General features: G+C 45.0%; 1 protein-coding gene across 4 annotated transcripts in view; it reads left to right on the top strand.

The window, feature by feature from the left end:
* Window positions 1-23,332, top strand: part of AMOTL1 (angiomotin like 1) — a 126,728-nt gene that overhangs the window by 21,558 nt on the left and 81,838 nt on the right. The window contains exon 1 of one of the 4 annotated variants that reach the window (XM_046015717.1): window positions 1,175-1,487. The exons of 2 other annotated variants lie outside the window; for them this stretch is intronic. In XM_046015717.1, coding sequence (XP_045871673.1) covers window positions 1,439-1,487 — 49 coding nt within the window. In that variant the 5' untranslated portion in view covers window positions 1,175-1,438. Of the gene's footprint in view, window positions 1-1,174; window positions 1,488-23,332 lie in introns of those variants that run through there. One more of the 4 variants, XM_046015715.1, reaches the window with a different exon arrangement.

Genomic DNA, 23,332 nt, shown 5'->3' with positions numbered 1-23,332 from the left:
TTGTCTACTTAAATAAACCCTAGCAAGGCTGGTGAGCTGCTGCTGCTTTTGTTTCTTTGATGCGCTATCAAGTCCTAGCGCTGCTGACTTTAAATGGAGTAGGTATTTGATACATGATTGCTGCATTACTACATTTGGGTTTTATCTTGAGAGCGCACTCACTGAGCCATCAGATGAATCAGAAGAACAGCCTGGAATCTGGATACACAGTCCACCAGAGTTGAGCATAAGGGTACAAGCACCGGCAAACTAATTGGGTAATTGCTACAGTCCAGGCAGGAATCCCAGAAGAAGTCCTGGTCTAGTGAGAAGACAAAGAGAGGAGAGGAGCGCAAGATGAGAGGTGTGGTGTGCGCGGACTTCCTTTTAACATCTTCTGGACTGTCCTTTTAACATCTTCCGCAGCAACTATTCTACTCCCTGGTCTCTCAACATGGCAGCAGCAGAGCAGGTCCCTGAAAGCTAGGGAGGAGGGCTATGCTTGCCTTGTTCCAGGTCCCCAGATCAAGGCTCCAGAGGTATGCCCAGTATAATTGTGTATAATGGGATGGGTAGTAGTGTTTCTTACTAACAGCCTGATTTAAGAGGTGGGGCAGAATCGGCAACTTTTTTCCAGAGTCACTTTCTGTGTCTCCACCAGGGCAGGTAAAAGCCCGTGGGTTTGTGACCACAGGAGGTACAGTTCTGCCAACACATTTAATATCTAAGGCTTGAAGATCTGTTTTGGCCCTCCTGCTTGACAACAGAGTCGAATTTAGCAGCTCGGCACCCAATCCCAGTGTGTGAACTAGGGCCTGAGGAATGCAAAGAGAAGCCTGACCGCTTTTCACCTGGAAATTCCACTTAAGAGCAAATCCTAAACATACCCTAATAGGGACACTGAGGGCAGACCGGGAAACTGATTTCTGCTGGAGTGGGCCTGCTGGGAAGGAAGAGAAACTCGAAGGAGGGAGAACTGTTGAGTCTGACATTAATTAAGCCGCGGCAGGGAACAAAACGGCGGAGGCTGTCGTCCTCCTAAACTCTCGGGGAGACACGTCAGCTTGAGCTCCGGGCAATTTCAGCAGGCGAGGTCCCAGCCCGGGAGGGGAGGCGGGCGGCGGCAGGCGGGCTCTAGGGCCCAGCGGCCGGGCGCCGCGGCGGGGGTGGAGTGTAGGGTTACCGTGACTAGCCAGACGACCCTCCCCGGCGCGAGCGCGGGGAGCAGGGAGCCGAGAGCCGGGAGCGCGGGCGGCGGCGCGGCGCGCAGGACGCTCTACGACCCAGCGGCGGCGGGCGGCTTCGCGCCTGGAGGTGAAGCCCTGGCATTTCTCTCCTTCCTGTGTGAATGGGGCTGACTGTCGGGCGCCGCTTCCCCGCGCTGCCCCAAGCCATGCCCAGCACGCTGCCCGGCGGCCGCCTCCCCCAGCCGCGCCACTGAGCCAGCCATGGTCGCCTCATGTGGAAGGCAAAGTTGCGCCGGGAAACTTGTGAGTCCGCGGTGAAAGGTAACCAGTCCCCGCTCAGGGGGCGGGGAGGGCGCCTCCGAGGCTCCCACGCGAGGGACCCAGCCGACCGGTGCTCCCCCACCCCCTTGCCAGGCTCCCCAGCGGCTTGGGCAGCCGATTCGGCGCGGGTGGCCGGGAATGTCAGCCACCGCGATCTTGCTCTCCCTTACCCAGACTGGTTTAAAAAAAAGAAGCAGCGGAACTCTGTTTCCGCGCCACCCTGCAGGCCCCCGGTGCGGCGGGTCGAATCGCCGCGTCGCCTCGCGCCTCATCCGAGCCTGGAAGTTGTGTGGGCCCGCTGGGCCGGAGTCCCGGGGTTCGGGCGCGACCCCGACGCGGGGCTGGCTTTTCCGGAGGGGGCTGCCGTATGCCTGCACTCTCCGGGACTCGCCCGCGCGCGGGTCTCCTGGCCGCCGAGGGAGGGGGCGGAAGCGGGGCGCCAGTGGCCGCTGCTCTCCGCGCGAGACAAAGGCGCGCATACGGGCCCGCCCGACGGGATGCGGCGCCCGGGCCAGACCCTTCCTGCCCCGCGGGGAAATTTCGGCTCTGGCGGGTGGGGGCGGCCAGGGGGTCGCGCTCCAGACCCGGGGGCTCGGATCGTGTTCGCTGCTGCTCCTTTGTTCTCCCGGACAAGTTTCTTAGAAACTAGGGAGTTAGACTTAGCTTTTCCTCGCTGTTAGTGCCTTTAAAAAATCTGGTTTCAAGGGGGAAAAATTAAACTTTCCAAGTGGAACTGGTTTTTCTTGGAATGTGACATTTGTGGCAGGAGGGAGATTGGCACGTCGACCCATGACAGCCCGGCGGAGCCGGGGGCCCTGCGCCGGGGCAGGGGCCGAACGTGCCCCGTAGGCTGCAGGGCTGGAGCAAGAGGCGGCGGAACCCACGACGCCGCGCGCGCACCCACCTCGAGGGCCTCTGCCTCCTGCTCTGAGCTCGCCACGACGTTTCCAAATTTTCCCCATTAGGAGGCCAGGCTGGGAATCCCGGCTCCCTACCCGCAGCTCCCGCGCCGCGCCACGCCCTACTCTGTAGTGGCTTGATTGGTGGCTGGGAAGACTTTCCCTTTCCATTTTTTGTTTGAAGGTTTTGCCATTTGGGCTTGGGTGTTGGTGTCCTGTCTTCAAATGGCAGTGCTTTGGAAAATGCTTGGCTACCGTATGGATCACCTGGACAAGGGCTTCGGTAAAGGGGTGCCCTGTTCCTGTGGCTTTCGCGGTTGGGACTGAATGGTTTATGCCCTTGGCCTCTCAGCTGCTTTGCTCTGTCCCGATCAAGTGCTGGCATGGTTGCCCATTTCCTTCTTACAGGGCATATTATGAGAATCGAGTTTTTGTACTGCTTATAAAGTCGTTGATTGGTAGCGGACGTAGGAGGTCACGGGAGCCAATTATGATCTCCAGAGATGCTTTGGACTACCCCAGACAGCGTTACTTGCCATGAGCGAGTAAATAGAGGGATATTAATAGCTGCTATCCCAAAAAACTTCCCTCCTTTTCGGGAAGTGAAAAGTCAAGGCTTGAGATGTTGAACAATTACTGCTCTCTGCAGGGCCTGTGGGTCCCTGCCAAACTGACTTAATATTTCCCCTGGCTGCCGGACCACTCCTGGCAGCCCACCGCTGCTGGACACTAGTAGCTGCCCCTAGATGGCACACCTAGGGTAGGGATTAAGGGGGTTCCCTAGATTGTAAGTTCTTGAAGAATCAAGACCAATTTGAAATTTATTTCCCAGGTCGGTGTTCTGAGTATGTTCGTGCATCTACCATGAACATCTTTATGGGAATTGTGTGGGAACAGTAGTTGAATACACTTTGAACTGTTTTTGCCAAGGAGTAAAGTGTTGGAAACCACTGATTTGACCAGAATGAAAAGGAGGAAGACATAGAGTCAAAGTTTTAGAGATGCCTCTAGTCTCCCTGGTGGGTTCTGGGAGATATTTAGTTTTAGGATAGGTATAGTTTGACTTTTGTGAGATGCATGTCTCAGGATAAATAAGGAAACCCAAACTCTGCAAATGGATAGGAGGGAAAGAAGGTGCCAACTTTTTTTTCATCCTCCCTCTTCTTTTTAAAATGCATAGAAGTCTTGGTCTTTTAGGTTCTGTGCTGTTGGTGGAAGGTGAAGAATACTAATGTACGGAAGGGCGTGTGGAGATCAAAGCATTTAAAAATACATCTTTTCATGGAAGCAAATGGAGGACTTTCAGTTTAAATGAGATTTCGAAGTGCTGTCGTTGAGAAAAGCACATGAATGTAGAAATGTGAGTAATTTTATGGGAAGGCACTCTGCTGATTAGACTTGAGAGTGTCTGCCCTTGGCCAGTGAGTCTGGAAGCTTGGTAGAGATGTGGGGTTTTTTGTTTTGTTTTGTTTTGAAGTCTACCCCTGTGGAGAAGGACCCAGGGCCTGGGGAAAGATGGCCGAACTAACCGAAATTAGAAGGCAGCCTGGCTGGGGAGAGTTGCAGGGAAAAGTGCAGACCCTAGGTCCCAGGGCTGTTTTTCTTCATAGTAATTTGTGAAACTACTTTGAAAATGATTAAGTACTGTATAACATAAGGCTTTAGAAAAAATAATTAATGACTTCTGAAACAAGGGAATCGCTAGTGAAGACTGTAAAAATCTGATTTTCCAGGCCTGTAAAATAAAAGGAAATAACTTTGTAAGACCCTTTAGTAGTTCTGATATGCAAAATTCTCCCAAAGTAGCATCCCCAACGCCCTGCCCCCCCCCCCCCCCAACCTCTCACCCTCATGTGGCTATCTGCATTTCAAATGCATATGGAAGCAGCTCAGGCCAGGAAATCTCTAGCATTTTGAATAATTTTTCTCCTTCTATTTTTTCATTAATTTTCGTAGGCTCTTGTGTCCCAGAATTCACTAGGCAATGGAATACTTGAAAAGCAAGGGGTAAGTTGGAGGTCAATTCAGAGGACATATTTGATTATAAGGTTTGTTGGAAACAGTCTGAGGTTGTTGAGGTTTTTGTTTGTTTGCTTAGCGATTTTTAAAAAAAAATTATTTTGTTGGTTTGACTTTGTTTTGTTTTGGAAGAAAGGCATCATTTAAAGCTTGGCCATTGTGGGTGGGTCCCTACACTACTTTTGCTGAAGGAAGCCACGCCTGGGCTTGTGTGTGGCTCATTCATTGCCTGTTCTCTAAATTGTGAGGCTCTTGGCCTCTGTTCTTGTGAAACAGGGTCTATTCATTCCAGGCGCTTAAGATAGGACTCCTGGATTCCCAAAGGGGTTCACACATCAGGACTTTTTTTTTTCTTTTTCATTTTATGAGGGGGATGGGGAAGTAGCTGTAAGATGTTAGAAAATGTATTCCTGTTAAGACTCTGGAGAATTGGATTTAACTTTAAAAAAAAAAAAAATGAAATCACATAGACCTACTATGTGCCTTTAGAATCTGTGTTTGGGATCTCACTGACGAGTAGTGCAGCTGTATATACCTCTTTTTCGTTAGTTTTGTTTTAAGTAAAAGGCCTGTACTTCCCTTTTTAAAAAACTTTTTATTTTGAAATGATTATAGTTTTATGAGAAGTTGCAAAAATAGTAGAGAGGTCCTGTGTACTCTTCACCCATTTTCCCCCATTGGTAACATCTTACATAACCAAAGTACAGTAGAACCAGGAAACCGACATCGGTACATGTCAGATTTCACTGGTTCTCCAGGCATGCATCTGTGTTTGTGTATATGTACTTCTTTGCATTTTTTCCACACTGGTGGATTCCGGTAACCACCATCACAGTCAAACTATAGAACTATTCCATCAGCTCAAGGATGACCCTTATGCCACCCTTCACAGTCATGTCTACTCTCCCCTCCCGGCACCTAGCTGTAAACCCTAGTAACAACTAAATCTCTTCTCCCTCCTGTCATTTTGAGAATGTTACAGAAAGGAAATCATGTGGTATGTGACCTTTTCAGATTCGCTTTTTTACTCAGCATGATACCCATGAGATCCATCCAGGCTGTCACACTATCAACAATCTGTTCTTTTTTATCACTGAGTAGTAGTCCATGGTATGGATATACCACAGCTTGTTTAATCATTCACCTCCTGAAGAACACTTGGGGGTTTCCAGTTTTGGGCTCTTACAGTTAAGGTTATTGGGGCCATTTGTGCATGGGATTTTGCATAGACGTGTTTTCACTTCTCCAGGATAAATGCCCAGGAGTGTTGTTGCTGGATTTTGAGTGGTAGTTGTATGCTCTTTTTTTTTTTTTTTTTTTTTTTTTTTTTAAGAAATTGGCCAAGCTGTGTTCTGGAGTGGCTGTACAATTTTACATTCCCACCAGCCACGTAGGAGAGGTTTGGTTTTTCTCTGCATCCTTACCTGCATTTGTTTATTATTTTAGCTGTCCCAGTAGGTGTTCTAGTCTCAGCCTGGTTTTAATTTGCATACCCTAATGGCTAATGATGTTGAGCATCTTTTCATGTTTGCCATCTCTATGTCCCCTTTGGTGAAATGTCTGCTTGTGTCCTGCTTATGTTCTAACTGAACTGGGTTTTTTATTACTCTTAACTCTGAGAGTTCTTATATTCTAAATATTTGTCCTTTGTCAGATATATATATATGTCTTGCATATATTTTTTTCCAGTATGTACTTTGCCTTTTTATCTTTTTAACTGGATCTTTTGTAGGGCAAAGATTTTTAATTTTGATGAGGTCCAGTTTAATGCCCCCCCACCCGCCCTTTATGCATTGGGCTTTTGGTATCACGTCTAAGAATGCTTTGGCCTAGGCCTATGTCCCCAAATTTTGTCTCCTATGTTTTCGTTTAAAGTTTCATAGTTTTACATTTTTTTTAAACATATATCACTTTTTTTTTTCTTTTCAGCATAACAGTGTTCATTGTTTTTGCACCACACCCACTGCTCCATGCCACACGTGTCCTCACTAATACCCACCACCTGGTTCCCCAACCTCCTACCCCCCCCCCCCCCCGCCCCTTCAAAACCCTCAGGTTGTTTTTCAGAGTCCATAGTCTCTCATGATTCATCTCTCCTTCCAATTTCCCTCAACTCCCTTCTCTCCATCTCCCCATGTCCTCCATGTTATTTGTTATGCTCCACAAATAAGTGAAACCATATGATACTTGACTCTCTCTGCTTGACTTACTTCACTCAGCATAATCTCTTCCAGTCCCGTCCATGTTGCTACAAAAGTTGGGTATTCATCCTTTCTGATGGAGGCATAATACTCCATCGTGTATATGGACCACATCTTCCTTATCCATTTGTCCGTTGAAGGGCATCTTGGTTCTTTCCACAGTTTGGCGACTGTGGCCATTGCTGCTATAAACATTGGGGTATAGATGGCTCTTCTTTTCACTACATCTGTATCTTTGGGGTAAATACCTGGTAGTGCAATTGCAGGGTCATAGGGAAGCTCTATTTCTAATTTCTTTTTTTTTTTTTTTTAAAGATTTTTTTTTTATTTATTTATTTGACAGACAGAGATCACAAGCAGGCATAGAGGCAGGCAGAGAGAGAGGAAGGGAAGCAGGCCCCCTGCTGAGCAGAGAGCCCAATGCGGGGCTCGACCCAGGACCCTGAGATCATGACCTGAGCCGAAGGCAGAGGCTTTAACCCACTGAGCCACCCAGGCGCCCCTCTATTTTTAATTTCTTGAGGAACCTCCACAATGTTCTCCAAAGTGGCTGCACCAACTTGCATTCCCACCAACAGTGTAAGAGGGTTCCCCTTTCTCCACATCCTCTCCAACACACCTTGTTTCCTGTCTTGCTAATTTTGGCCATTCTAACTGGTGTAAGGTGATATCTCAATGTGGTTTTTTTTTTGTTTGTTTGTTTGTTTGTTTGTTTTAAAGATTTTATTTATTTATTTGACAGAGAGAGAGGTCACAAGTAGGCAGAGAGGCAGGCAGAGAGAGAGGAGGAAGCAGGCTCCCTGCAGAGCAGAGAGCCCGATGCGGGGCTCGATCCCAGGACCCTGAGTTCATGACCTGAGCCGAAGGCAGTGGCTTAATCCACTGAGCCACCCAGGCGCCCCTCAATGTGGTTTTAATTTGAATCTCCCTGATGGCTAGTGATGATGAGCATTTTTTCATGTGTCTGATAGCCATTTGTATGTCTTCATTGGAGAAGTGTCTGTTCATATCTTCTGCCCATTTTTTGATATGATTATCTGTTTTGTGTGTGTTGAGTCTCACCACTCTTGTTCAACATAGTATTAGAAGTCCTAGCAACGGCAATCAGACAACAAAGAGAAGTAAAAGGTATCCAAATTGGCAAGGAAGAAGTCAAACTCTCTCTCTTCGCAGATGACATGATTCTTTATATGGAAAACCCAAAAGACTCCACCCCCAAACTACTAGAACTCATACAGCAATTCAGTAACATGGCAGGAGACAAAGTCAATGTACAGAAATCAGTGGCTTTCTTATACACGAACAATGAAAATACAGAAAGGGAAATTAGAGAATCGATTCCATTTACTATAGCACGAAGAACCATAAGATACCTGGGAATAAACCTAACCAAAGAGGTAAAGGATCTGTACTCAAGCAACTACAGAACACTCATGAAAGAAATTGAAGAAGACACAAAAAGATGGAAGACGATTCCATGCTCTTGGATTGGAAGAATAAACATTGTTAAAATGTCTATACTGCCTAGAGCAATCTATACTTTTAATGCCATTCTGATCAAAATTCCACTGGTATTTTTCAAAGAGCTGGAGCAAATAATCCTAAAATTTGTATAGAATCAGAAGAGACCCTGAATTGCTAAGGAAATGTTGAAAAACAAAAACAAAACTGGCGGCATCACGTTACCTGATTTCAAGCTTTACTACAAAGCTGTGATCACCAAGGCAGCATGGTACTGGCATTAAAAACAGACACATTGACCAGTGGAACAGAGTAGAGAGCCCAGATATGGACCCTCAACTCTATGGTCAAATAATCTTCGACAAAACAGGAAAAAATATACAGTGGAAAAAAGACATTCTCTTCAATAAATGGTGCTGGGGAAAACTGGACAGCTATATGTAGAAGAATGAAACTCGACCATTCTCTTACACTGTACACAAAGATAAACTCGAAATGGATAAAAGACCTCAATGTGAGACAGGAATCCATCAGAATCCTAGAGGAGAACATAGGCAGTAACCTCTTCGATATCAGCCACAGCAACTTCTTTTAAGATATGTCTCCAAAGGCAAAGGAAACAAAAGCGAAAATGAACTTTTGGGACTTTATTAAGATCAAAAGCTTCTGCACAGCAAAGGAAACAGTCAACAAAACAAAAAGGCAACTCACGGAATGGGAGAAGATATTTGCTAATGACAGTACAGACAAAAGGTTGATATCCAGGATCTATAAAGAACTCCTCAAACTCAACACACACAAAACAGATAATCATATCAAAAAACAGGCAGAAGATATGACCAGACACTTCTCCAATGAAGTTTTACATTTTTTTAAAGATTTTATTTATTTGCCCAGAGAGAGAGTGAGAGAAAGAGAGAGAACACAAGTGGGGGAGGGGCAGGCAAATGGAGAAGCAGGCTCCCCGCTGAGCAGGGAACCCAATGCAGGACTTGATCCCCTGGGATCATGACCCAAGCTGAAGGCAGATGCTTAACCAACTGAGCCACCCAGGTGTCCCAGTTTTACATTTTTTTTTAAAGATTTATTTATTTACTTTAGAGTGAGAGAGAGTGTGGCTGGGAGGGGCAGAAGGAGAGGAAACTTAAGCAGTCTCTGAGCTGAGCGAGGAACCTAACGTGGGGCTCCTTCTCATGACCCTGAGATCATGACCTGACCTGAAACCAAGAGTGCTCAACCGAGTGCACCCCCCAGGCGCCCCCATAATTTTACATTTTGTGTTCAAATTGTAGTTCATTTTTGCCCTCTTTTAAGAATTTGTATGTCTGGCTCCCGATCTTAAAAAGCATCTCTTAGGAGTTGATCATGTTTTTAGTGCTCTCAAAGCACAGAACTGACTCGGGCATGTTTCCACTTTCAAGAGCTCACCCCTTAGTGGGGTCATGGTGTGGACATTTCTGGGTGCGAAGTGCAGTAAAAGAGACAACCATGAGCACTGAACAGAGAGGGCTCACTTGGATGGAGGGGGTCAGGGCTTCCCTGGGCAGGTTGTCCTCACATGATGGGAATAAAATCAGTTCTTGCCTTTGATGCAGTTTGTGGGTATCTGTATTGCCATGAATTCTTCAGTGTGGGTCATCCTCGTTGGGGTAAACTGAGTGTGGTTGAGGGCTGTTTTGCAACTGCACATGGCGTAATAGCTTAACAAAATAATAAAAGTGCAGTACTCAAGACTCAATAACATACAGAGTATGAAGAAAGTTAGATAGCTTTAAAATGAGAGTATGTGTGCTAAAGCAAGAAAAGAGGTAGTATTCCAGGTTGTTTAGGAACAGTGGACCTGGTTTGCTTCCTGGCCTTTCTGCCTCCTTCCTGTATAATCTCAGGTAATTTGACCTGCCGAAGCATCATGGATGAAATGAAGAGGGTAATAGTCCTCACCTCTTGGAATTGCATGAGGGTGAAAAGGAACAGTGCATATGTACAGTGCTGGACATATTGAAAGTACTCAGTAAATACTTGCTATAATAATAATAATTATTATTATTATTAAAAGAGAGACAGATGGTTTTCGGTGTGTGTATTCTCATATATGTCCTTTCTCCAAGAAACTGGAATTCTGGTTCTAATAGAAACCTAGCTTTTCACAGTTGGGAACACGGTATCATGTACCAAATATTATTTATTGAAGGAAGTTAGAAGTTAGGACATTCTGTCCATAAGTTAGTCCTAGCTATAAAATAGACCTTCCTTCCCACCGATCACCCAGGATCTTCTGAGGAAAGAACAGTTTCCTCTCTCTGGAAGGAGGAGGTCTGTGTGCTCTCGGAGCTCTTTCAGAGTTTACCCATGCTTGTCACCCTAGGTACAGTAAGGCAGGGCTGATGTCGCTGGGATGTGTCCCAAACTTCACCACCAGCAGCTCCCTTTCCTTCCCCTCGACGAGCAGGTTGTCAGTTTCCCAGAGGAAAGGGAATGAACCTCAGACGTACAGTTCTGGGGCAGTGGTTAGAACAGTGGTTCTCAAATATGGTGGACATCAGAATCACCGAGAGGGCCCGCGTTTTAACAAAACAGACTGCGAGCACTCCCCTCCCCCAGGTTTTGTTTCAGTTAGCTCTTGGAGGGGCCCAAGAATTTACATTTCTAACTAGTTTCCAAATGATGCTGGGCCTGCTGGTCCAGGGACCACACTTGGAGAACCACTATTTGAGAGCATAGTCTCGCTTTAATTGGCTCTAGTCTGAGGTGATTAACTCTTTGGAACTGAATGTGTTTCTGTTTAAATGAGGGAGATGGAAATAGATTGATTTCTCAAGTTACTGGCTGATCTGACTAACTTTGTGCTCTGTTCTCATTACCCTTCTGTGCCTTCCCCCTTCCCAACCCTGACTTTTACTTCTCTCAGTTGTCTTTGGTCACACCTTGGAAGATCCAGTGAGTTAGGGTGAATGGTTCCTAAACAGAAGCCCTATTGCTTTGCTTGAGTCACTTAACCTCTGTAAAGTCAATGTGTTGACTTCATACTTACATGGCGAGGTCACTGTGAGGCTTCAGTGAGACAGCGCAGGTGAAGGGACTGCATACGAAGTAAAGCATGGTGCAGAATTCCTTTGTTATTTTGAGCATCCTTCACTACCCTTCAGAACAGTGTCCTCGGACTTGAGGATGGACTCCTTCTCCTGAGGCTGACTTTCACTGCTGCTGGGGTGCTTGTAAGGATTGGGTGAAATCTGCGGGGCCTTCGTGGAGAAGTAGGTCCCACAGTGGATGACTGGTTGGGCTGGGGTCTCTGAGGGCCTTCCGAACTGGGATGTTGTGGAGGCACGTTGGTGTGGAGATGTGGCAGTGACCATAGAAGAGTTTGGTGCTGGAAATGAGCTTGAACAGTTGCTGGACTATTAAGAGTCAGCTTCCTCACAGTGGAGAAATAAAATTCCATGACATTTTTTTTTTCCTGGCATCTTTGGAAGATGTGATCTGGCCCCCACCTATTTTTACTTTGAGTTCTTGATCTACACGGTCCACAGTGACCACTAGCCACATGTGCCTATCTAAGTTAATCAAAAGTCAGTGAACTAAAAATTCAAGTCCTCCGTCGCATGAGCCACAGTTCAGATGCCCAGTAGCGGTTTGATTAGTGCAGCAAGCTCCATCGCGCAGTGCTCTTCCAGAAAGACGTTAGCCCAGTGTGACTGATGGCACCACTGCCGGGCTTCATAGGACGGGATGGGCACTCATGTTTGATGAAATGAATCACTTCTCCCTTGCAGTCCTGTGTGGACCAGTTGGGAGACGATACTGCAGGACGACTCGCCTGTCAACATGAACCTCGTTTTTTGGAGGCTCATCTTATGTAGAGGGTCAGCAAGGCGTTTGGCTTATTCCGGGAGTAGCGCTTACCAGGGTAGCCCGCTGTATCAAGGGGTATCTACTGCTTCTAGGGATGTCTGCGGCTTTGGTTCCATCGCCGGGGTTCTCCCGGGGGTGTGGTCCTTGAGAGAAGCAAGCGGAAATGCGAGTGTGGAGTGAGCCCCAGAGGTCTTTGTCCCGGGGAGGATCTGGGCCAGCCTGGACTCCTCCGCCTTGGGTCCTTACACTCTTGCCCCAGCCTTTGTCGACGCAAGGCGGGAGGCGGGAGGCAGGCCTTCGGCCGGTGTCTGGACTTGCTCGGATACCGTTCCTCCTTGCCTCATCCTGATGGTTGCCTCCTTTTAGAGGGTTCTGTGAGCTGTAAGGTCCTTTCCCTTCCCCACCTCCAGCTCCTTGCACTGACTTCCCAAATACTTCGTGCATCCGTCTCCTTGCTTTGCCTGTCCAGGCGCTGGGTGCTTTCGTTACTGAGCTTCCGGAACCCTCCCAGCCACACAACAGGTCTTCCCACTTCTGCTCTCCTGCGCCTCTTCTGATCTGCTCCGCCCTTCCTGCTTTCCTCCACCCTTCTCAGAACAGGCAGAGCAAGATGAGGGTGATAGGTATCTTGTCTTCCAGGCCCGCTTTGCTTCCTGCCTTAGGTGGGGCTCTGCCCGGCCCCTGGCCGGGAGCCAGGGAGGAAGGAGGCCTCTCACATTGAACTGCTGCTTCTCACCGTAAGGGCTGCTCTGTGTGACCCAGGAATGTGACCCCCAAAGACAGGGGTGAGGCAGGCCCTTTCCTTCCTGAAATGAACTGTACTTGGAAGGACTCTGAGAACCAAGTTTCTGAAGGGTAAGCCCCCTCTACAGGGTTGGGGGGAAAAGGGTAAATATGAAATTTGGCAAGGCCCTGTTTCCTGAGGGACCAGTCTTTAAATCTCACTGCAGCTATCGTTGATTACTCATCTTGGTTATGTGGGAAAAGGTTGGAAGATAGAAGGGCGGATGAGATTGCCTATCTGGGATCTTTTTTGGGGCAGTGGGGGATCAAGGAGGAGGAGAAATAGCAAAAGGGTCTAGCAAGCATGTTCTCTCAGAATTATGGAAATCAGTGGATATGGTACCTAGGGAACAGCATTAAATTCACTGCAGAATACATGTGACCCCAGAAAATGTCTTCTGAAATCAAATTAGCTTAAATTAAGACACCTGGGAAAGTAATGTAAATAGTATCACAAAACCACTTATACAAACCTTAAATATAATGGGGCTATCAGATAATAAGCAGGAGGCTTGCAAAAGGGCATGACCTTGGCAGACTTACCTTCCTATGGTCGTGATTGGCCAGCTAGATCATAAATGAGCAGTTGCGTGAAAAGTGGGGAGTACATTTACTTTAGCTAAATTTGAGATTTGATCCCATAAAGTATTTGCCCCCCCCCCATCAAGAATGTAAGATCTAAAAATATCTACTCTGAGATACGGATTATCTTAGTCCTGAGTTTAGAAATAAAATTTTCTGAAATTCTGAAGTTTCTTTCTTTCATTTATTTTTTAAGATTTTATTTATTTATTTGACAGATTACAAGTAGGCAGAGAGGCAGGCGGGGCAGGGCCAGGGGGAAGCAGGCTCCCCGCTGAGCAGAGAGCCCGAAGTGGGGCTCGATCCCAGGACCCTCAGATCATGACCTGAGCTGAAGGCAGAGGCTTAACCCACTGAGCCACTCAGGTGCCCCTGAGGTGGAGAATTTGATGAGGACACAATACAAGGATACAGTCCTCCATCCAGCATTGGAGGGTCTGTCATGTGCGTGGAACTGGATGAGGCATGGAATATATATCCTTTGCTCCCATGGAATTTGGATTCTAAAAGGGATATAATGGAATAAGTGATTAGAAAACAGAAGGCAAACTGAACTGGATTTATTCTGCTGTGTGAAGAGGATGAGGAGCAATTTGGAATTGCCTTCCAATTATTTTATCTTTGCTGTGAACTGATTAAGAGGGAATGGGTTTCAGTTAAAGATATCACAACTTCTAGAAGCATGGGTTTTGTGTTTTGTGCCACGGAGCTTGGGAGGAAATGGAGGCTATAGATGCAACCAAGGAATTACTAGAAGTGTGGGGCTGTCTCACTCTAGAAATCTCTTTAAATTGAGTGAGTATGATTGAATGTCCTGTATGAATGCGGAATGTGGATCTAATGGCTGGTTTTGATGTGTTCATCTGTGGGGCTTTTGAGGAACTTAAGGAAGCTTGTGTGGCTGGAACTGTGACAGATGTGTGCAGCAGGAACCAGATCAGATTCCGTAGGTTCTCCCAGATGAGGGAGGGGAGCCCTTGGAAAACCATCAGGTGGGGCTGTGTCAGGGGGTCCTGTGGCAACAACACGGATTGTGTCTGCATTTGCCTTTCAGTTTCCTCTTTGATTTGAGTGAGTTGTACAATCTGGGAAGAAGAGAGGAAAATTAGTGCTAATTATGCATCATGATTTGTTTGCAAAGTCTGTTTAATGTTGAAAAAGCATTTAGGAATCTATGATGTGTTATTTACTCTTTCTGCTTAAGAAGTTAAAACAAAAACAAAAACAAAAACAAAACAAAACCAGCCTCCAGACTCTTAATTCTGTTTATCCTGCAACTTTACTGAATTCACTTCCCAGTAATAATAGTTTTTTAGTTAGCATCTTTAGAGTTTTCTCTATATAGTATCATGTCATTTGCCCATAGTAACAGTTTTACTTACTTAATCCATGTGGATGCCTTTTATTTCTTTTTCTTGTTTGATTGCTGTGGCTAGGACTTCCAGTGCTGTGTTGAATTACAGTGGTAAGAGATGACATCCTTGTCTTTTTCCTGATCTTAGAGGAAAGTTCTCAGTTTTTCACTGCTGAGTACGATGTTCTTATCAATAACTATATCTCCAAAAAATAATTATATATCTCCTTTAAACAAAGCTTAAAGCTCAACAATGCAGCAGTGAAATCTATGCTTAGTTGACCTTTGTGTTTGATTCAGACCTGAGATTCACAATTTCCAGAAGTGTTCATTATGGAAAATTCACTGTGGAATAAGAAGAGAGGTTTTTCCCTTCTTATTTGTAATGCTTAGGAGAGAGGACAGATTTCCCGCACCACCTGTCCCAGTGTCCTTCTCTCTGAAGAGGAGTTTCCTAGGCAGCTGAGCTGTTCAAGTTAGAGCCTGGTTCCTGATTCCTCTCCGGGTCCAGCTAGCCCTTGACTTGCATGCCAAGGTGACAGACAAGTTAGGAGTTTTGAAGAATCTTTGGATGGCACCAAGTATGCTTTTGTTTTGGTCTCTGATACTAAGATTACACCAGTAAGCTTATTTTCAGAGAAAGGGTATATTTTAAGATCTGTCAACCCAAGTGCTTGGAAAATTGAAAATGTAATTTTGGTCTTCTGTCTGTTTGCTGAACAGTCTGACCTAAACGAAACTTTAAATGTTTTTGTGTGTGTGTGTGTGTGTGTATTTTCTGGTGGGCAGCGAAGTTTATTGAAAAATAGTAAAGTGATAGTACAAAGCTCCCCAAAGAGTGGGGGACCTGAGAGAGCTGCCCTTAATGTCTTCATCTTTGATCTGCTTGGGCATCTTGCTGTTTTTAAAAAGCTCCCTGATTTGATCATTTCTTGAAAGTGAAATTTATACCATTGATTCCTGTTCCATTTCCCCATTCTCATAAACAGAAGCTAAAATATACTAAGCACTTAACATGTGCTGGAACACCGTTCATTGCTCTGTCTTATTTAATCTTTGTGATGGCCTTATGTAGCAGGTCTAACTGCTGTCTCCGTTCACAGATAAGGTAACCGGCACCAAGAAGTTAACTCATTTGCTCTGTTCGCGAAGGTAATAAGTCACAGATCCTGGATTCCTAACTACATTAGGAGCAGATTTGCCAAAACAAAACCAAAAAAATTGGCTCCTTTTTCTTTTCTTTCCATTTGGTGCATATTTCCTCCTCTTTCTCTGCCATTTGGTGGATATCTCTGTTATTCTTTAAATCTTTTAAGACTCTGGTCTTCTGGCTTGACAGCATCATCCTCTTTTGTCCTCACTCATCCTGTCTTAACATCCTTCCCTCTGTCCCAGTACTGCCTGACTTCCTGCTGGGCGAGTTATTAGTTTCTTTTCTCTCCACCTCCTAAAAGTAATTCTCATGGAGCCTTTTTTCCTAGTGAAATATCATTGTTGATTTGTATTCCCTTTTATGAAAATCCCTCAAGGGCAAGAAGATGCATTCACGTGCAGGTGTTTTCTAGAGAGCCTGCTCCCTCTCCTCGGATACATTTTCTTTAGTCATTGGAGTCTGATCGTCTGACAAGTAGAGTTCAAGCAGAGCTTTATATCAAAGGGCCTCTGTGTGTCTTCAAGCTTCACCACTTTTGGGGCCTGTGGGCACCTCTCTTTGCTTGGGAGGGAGGCAATTCGCTGTCAGTTATACACAGTTATACAATTCGCTGATTTGTAGCCATTTTCATCTTAAAGGTTTCTTTAAGTTTCCCATCTTTTGGCCCCTTCCCCATAGAAGAGGCTATAGCATATAGAGCCATGTTTCTCAAAGTGTGCTCTGTGGAACCCTGGGGGTTCCTGAGACCTAAAAACCACCTTCATAGTAACAGTAACACACGTGTGCCTCTGACTGCACGGACATTTGTACTGATGGTATAGAAGCAATGCTGGGAGAAACTGCATGTGCCTTCGCATGGTTCGAAGCCATGGCACTGACTCTACTAGTGGTCTGTCTGTCCCTCACCAGCACATGCTGTGAAAAGCCTGCTTCGCTTAAGACCATTCTTGTTGAAGTAGTACAGGTACTAGTTTTATTAAATCTCCAACCTCAGCTACACCTTTTTAATGCCTTGTGTGATAAAATGGAGAGTGAAAATTAGAAAATTTCAAATGAAAATTAGAATTTTGGGAAATTTGGATTTGCCACTATGAGCTTGACAGCTTCCTAAACACAAAAGACTATTCTGATGATCGCAGTCCATGGTGTATTAAAAACGTGGTTTTGTTGATGTTACATACTTGAAATATTTCCATGTATGGAAGATTTGCATAGTTCAGTGAACCATTATTTTCCAAATGACCAATGTATGAAGTCATGAAATCATGGATAAAGAACGTTCCCTCCAAAGTAAGAGATGGACCAATGGATTTTAATGGGATCGAATTTAGAAGAATATCCAAGATGAAGTCACTGAGATAGTTTTAGTATTTCATATTGCAACCACCTTTAAGAAATTAGCACTTGTTGTGTTTTGGTATTATTTCAAAGGATAGTCACAATTATCTGGAAAGGCTATCATGATACTGCTCCTTTTTCCAATTACATATTTGAATGAGGCCAGATTTCCTTCCCTGCTTCAGCTAAAAATCACACAATAGACTGACAGCGGAAGCAGATATGAGAATCCAACAGTCTTGTAAGCCTGACATTGGTTTGCAGAATTATAAAATAATAACCGTCTCACTGCTTTTTGTTTTAGAAATGAGTTGTTTTTTTGAAATGAGTTTCCATAAAAAATATTTCATGTCACTTAGTGGGTTTATCATTATTGTTTTTAAATGAAATATATTTTAATAATTCTCAGTTTCATTTTCTAACATAATAAATACGGATAGATAGGGCCCACATAAACAATAGCTTATTGGGCCCTCAATAATTTTTAAGAGTGTAAAAGAGATCCTAAAACCAAAAAGTTTGAGCGCTGTTGGTATAAGAGTAAACACTGCGTACATTTTGAGTCAGAACCCCAGGGCTTGCATCTTGGTTTTGCCCTTTACTAACTGTGTGACTTAGGCAACAGTGCGTTAGTTCCTGTGTCTGAGAAACGAGGGTAATCCTCATAGAGTTGTGAAGTCCATACAGTTAGTGTGTGTGTTCTTATAGACCTAGGGAGAAACCTTGGCTCTTGACAGATTGTTTAGGGGGATGTCCGTGATCCCACCCCTCCAGGCCAACGAGAAGAAAGAGTAAGAGTAGCGCCTTAGGACAGTTCCAGAATCCAGTGTGTGTGCCCTGAGATGGACCTGGACGGTGGTATCTGCTTACCACTCCATGCTACCTTGAGCCTGCCTGGGTCACTGCATTTGTGCGCTGTTGGGCAATTGTCTGCCTTTGTGTCTGCCTCTCTCACTAGCCTGCCATAGTTGGGTCCCCATATCAGGCACTGACTCACGCCTGGAAGATGCTCGGTGTCCTGGATCTTGTGGAAGGAATGAGTGAATGAATGACTGTGTAATTCTGCATTTTGCTGCTCATGAAGTCCACAAACCCATACGTCGTCTTTGGTAAGGGATAGGAATTTTAAGGAAACCAAATACTACAGCAGATATCCAGGCGCTTTAAAATACATTGAAGTTCTGTGGGATGCTTTGGAACAGTCATGGTTGAATTTGCATCAGGCTGTGAGCTGTGTGACCCAGAGCATGTCACTTCCGTTTTTGTTTAGGTAAAGAGGAGATACTGAGACCTGATTCCCAGAGATGTGAGAATTACCCGAGATAATGTGTGTGTCCCGTCCTGCTCTATAATGTTATGTTCTGTGCCTTCCTTCCATACAAAATTCAGCAGCGGCTTATCTCACATGACTCGATGGCATAATTGGCTGTCTGATTTTTGAGTTTCACATTTAGCAAGCACATGTCATATAAGACGGTAAGCATTTTCCCAGACCTTATGTCATCGTGGTGCACTAGACGCATTTTTTGCTGCAGTCACTTTATTGTATCTTTATCGCGATAGTTTAGATGTAACTGAAATGGTCATATTCTCTGACCCAGTCATTCAGGTTTAAGCAATTATGAAATCTAGAAGCGATGAAACTGTTGACTTCAAATCTGAACTTACTAAAAAGCCACAAATTGACCCACGGAATTCTTTACCAAAAGAGTCAGTGCAGGCTCATTGGCCTATTTTAGGAAGAGTCACTGCCTTTATTTACTCATTTGGGTTCATCAGACCCATCACGCTTTGGCTTCAGATGTGATCAATGTACAGAGTTTTGGTTTATCACCGCTGTTCCAGAGTGCACGTGACATGTCAGCCCTCGTATGGCAGAGAGGTATCAGCTTCCTACATCCGACCCTGCAGTCAAATCAACCGCGAAGAATTCATTTCTGGTCTGCACTTGTGGAGATCCTGATTGACAGGTGCAACACGGGGGCTGGGAAGTGACATTTTTAACATGTACCACGGCTAACGTGAATCGAGCTCAGGTTTGGGATTCATTGTTCAAGGGGAGACCCCATGGCGCCAAGAATAGGCGGCCAAGTAAAAAGAATAGGTGGCTTCATCAATCGCCTTGGTGTGCTGGTGATTGGCAGGGAGGGTGCTAATTTTTACTCTAAGCTTTTATGAAAAATAACACAAATAAAATAGCTCTGATTACTTCTCTGCCTCGTATATCCAGGGAAAGCACTTTTCCCAGTACCTTTCCCCATTTTCCACAAGCAAGAGCATATCATTAAAACGGCCCTCATTTTAATGTAAGAAATTAGGCAGGAGTGAAAGACTCAGAATTAAGTGTGCCTTGGTGGGGGGAGTTTTGGATGGCAGAATGGCATCGCAGAAAGAGCTCTGATTTTATCTGCTGCTGCCTAGTTCTGTGCCTCTGGGCGTTACTTAACTGCTGTGAGCCTGGTCTCCCTCACTACAAAATGGGAATAGGGCGGTGATAATTAAACGTAGGGATTTTTGTATCATCCCTATACTTCCTAAACCCTCAACAAGTGGGAGCTCCTGCCACCATTGACTTTACTCTTAATACAGGAGGCATGTTTTTTCTTGGGGAACACTGATTGCTTTAAATCATGAAGTCCACTTACGAGGCCATATTGAGTTTTGAGGGGAGTGAGTAGAAGAAGCCCCAGTCCCTGGGAGAGATGCTGCCTGACAGACACGCCTTGTCCCGCGGCTGCAGTGGCTTCTCGAACAGGACCCCAAGAGCCGGAGGAAGCTGGGGGCAGGCCAGAGGTATCCCAGCTGCTCCTCTCCTTAGTGCGGGCAGCAGAGGGAATCTGGAGAAGCATAGACATGGTTCATGTTGCTGTCTTGTGTCTTGGGGTTTATTTTAACACTTTTCATCCTGCTTCCCTTTGTTCAAAAAAATATTAATACTTACTGTTGGCCTGCAGTGATGGAAACACATTTAAGCAATGGAGCTCACATGCTAGTGAGTTAATTTTTGTTTTTTTCTCTCAGTGGGAACATAACGTGTTCCGGGGCACCTACAAGAATACCTTTATTGTGGTCCTGAGATTGAAGAAAGATTATTTAAATTTCAGTTATTTAGTTAAGTAAAGGGCTTACTTATTATTTTATCAGAGTACATCGTTCTAGAGGTCTGTATGGCGTAGAGCTGAGAGCTAGTAATGCTGTACTTTGTCCTTAACACTTGCTGGGAGGGTCGATCATGTGTGCAATGTTCTTACCACACACACACAGATTAATAAAGGAGGTGGGAGGGGGACAGGTGATGGACATGTCTGTGACCCTGATGATGGAGATGGCTTTGTGGGTGTATATTTATCCCCAGACTTGTCCAGTTATACACGTTCAATATGCACATCTTTTTAAATGGCAATCACACCTTAGTAAGTGTTTTTTTAACTTATCTGAAGAAAAGAATTTCTGGAGTCCAGGTACTTAGAGTTTTAGATAGGATAAATACCAAATATATCAACATGAAATACGCATTATGATACTACGTACAATTTGAGTCGAGGTATGTAAGTAGCATTTGGATTTTCTGTTAAAGTCCAAAATTAAAAAATGATTTTCTCTTTGTAGTTACAGTCTTTTTAGTATGGGCTGCTCTCATGTGCCCGTGCTGACTCTGTGTGATAGCTAGGACTGGGCTGATTCCTTTTTCTTAGGGTGAGGGACAGGTTCCCGCAGGAGTCTTCTGACTGTTCCTGCTCCCAGACCTATGGAAGGAGCAGGAGCCAAAGGCTGCATTTGGAGCACAGTCCCAGGACACAGGGGTCACCCGCAGGGGGAGCGGGATGAAGGAACACTTTCCTCTAAGTGTGATTTTGTGCCCCAGCTGCAGAATCCCTGGGATGCTGTTACTTCCTGTACAGAGCCCCTGTAGGAACCGGACTCTTGTATCCTTGTACACTTGTAACTAACCTCTTTTAGCACTAGGTGGCTTTCCCTTGTTTTGTTGTTGTTGTTGTTGTTGTTCCCCAGTAGCTTTTACCAAGCTTTGGTCTCCTGATTAGTTTGAAAAAGAAAAAAATCATCTTTGAGCTAAGGTCTATAGAATTAAGAGTATATTTATAACTGGTTATTTTAAAACGTATCCTAATTTCATTAATACATATTTATCAATGCACCTTACGTGCTAGAAGCTACCAGGTACAGTAAACATACACAGATGATTTATTGATTCAATACATGTGTATTGAGCATTTACTATGATTTTGTTTCTGCTAGAAACTGGGGATAAAAAAAAACAAATAAGACATCATCAACTGTTAATCAACTTATGAGTTGACTGGGGCGGGGGGAGGGAGAAAAATATAAACAAATATGTAGGTGGTTGAACAGTGGCATAAATTTGCATGGACCATGATGGGAGCACAGAGGAATAGCCCATTAGCATATGGGGGTGGGGTGGATGGCTTCGCAGAGGACGGGGCTCTAGAGTAGAGCTCCAGAAGACTGCAGAGTCAGCATGTGTATCTGAGCATTTAGTATGTGCCCAAGTAAGAGTTTTCCGACTCACTTGGAAAGAAAGGCCCTCCGGATGAGGGAAACTTTGGGGGGAACTCAAGTTTCTTTGGGGTTTGTGCAAAGGGTACCTGGGGCAATAGAGGCAAGTTACTGAAAACCAAGGCAGATGGTGCTAAGTCATGTAGGACGTAGGATATAAACAATGCTCAGTTATTATGAGCAGGGACAGAACATTTCATTATTTTAAATGTAAGTCTCTCTCAGAAGTTCTTGATTGTAAGCACAAAGTGATTTTGGCTAATGTAAGCAAAAAGAGGGATTTATTGGAAGTATATCAGTCAGCTCACAAATGGACAGGAAGGCCCAGAAAATGGGCAGGAGCCAAGGTGAAAATTCACCGGGAACCCAGCCAGGGATGTGCCGTCCATCTTGTGAGCGTGGGCCTCCAGAGCCAACCACGGCTGCCTCTGGACTGCTGTGGTAATGGTACCGCCGGCATTTGATCAACACCCTTTGTCTTTGTGTCATTTCATCAAGATTCAAAGTCTTGAGATGGAAAATCCAGTTGACTGAGCTGAGGGTGTCCTAGTTGCTAGAACCTTCCGGCTTCTGTAATGGGAGATAGAACCTACCCCCAAGGTTTACGTAGTGAGTTCAGGGTTCCCTAATTTAATTAGAGGTGATTGACTCTCAGGAATATGGTCGGTAGCTGTTGGTAGTTGGATAACCTAATCTCGAAATTATTTTGCATTTCTGTAGTGTTAGGAAAATAATGTACTAAAATTTAAAAAGCTTTTAAGAAGCTCCTTTAGGGGCGCCTGGGTGGCTCAGTGGGTTAAGCCGCTGCCTTCAGCTCAGGTCATGATCTCGGGGTCCTGGGATCGAGTCCCACATCGGGCTCTCTGCTCAGCGGAGAGCCTGCTTCCCTTCCTCTCTCTCTGCCTGCCTCTCTTGTGATTTCTCTCTGTCAAATAAATAAATCTTAAAAAAAAAAAAAAAAAAAGAAGCTCCTTTAAATACTGACTTCTGAGTCATCCTCCTCCCTACCCATACCCGAGTGACAGGGAACTCTCCATTCCTTTTAGAGATGAAAGGCTTCCATGACTCGCCCTGTGCTTCTCCTTGAACCACATTGTGTTGCTCTCTCCTCCTTAGCGCCCTCTCCTCATGCCCCAGTGGATTAATATCCTCCTTGTTTTTGCCCGTTCTGCTCACCTGTCTCACTCCTTGTCATTTCAGCTCTGTCTCGCCTCCCTAGTCAACAGGTAGTGATGAGTTACTTCTGGGTAACTGTGTGTCCCTTTGGTAGAGCATTCAGTCTACAGGGAAATTCGGGTAGTTGTATGTGTGCACGTTGGTCTCCAGAGCTAGGTCATAATATCCTGAGACCAAGGATGTTCTTACTCATTTCTTGGTGTTTTTAGCTCCTAGCACAGTGCCCTGCTGAACTCAATTGTTACTTTAAAGGTTAAGCATACATTCTGCATTTTGGCTCACACTGATAGTATCTCAGATATTTCTAAATAAGCATTACAAAGTTAAACTTCGCACGGCTTTAAAGTTATATTAATCACAAATTCCACTTTGAGAAAGTCTAAATTAAGTAGCTAGTAGTGTATTTATTATTTTCCTTGTTTTCTGCAACAGATTGGTACAGGGATTGGAAAGATGATACCATACAAGGGTTGGAAATCTTGGAAATCTTC

The sequence above is a fragment of the Meles meles genome, chromosome 8 (genome assembly GCF_922984935.1).
Source record: "Meles meles chromosome 8, mMelMel3.1 paternal haplotype, whole genome shotgun sequence".
Classification (NCBI taxonomy): Eukaryota; Metazoa; Chordata; class Mammalia; order Carnivora; family Mustelidae; genus Meles; species Meles meles.
Note: the sequence above shows the minus strand (reverse complement) of the source record. Positions and strands in the feature narration are given on the sequence as shown.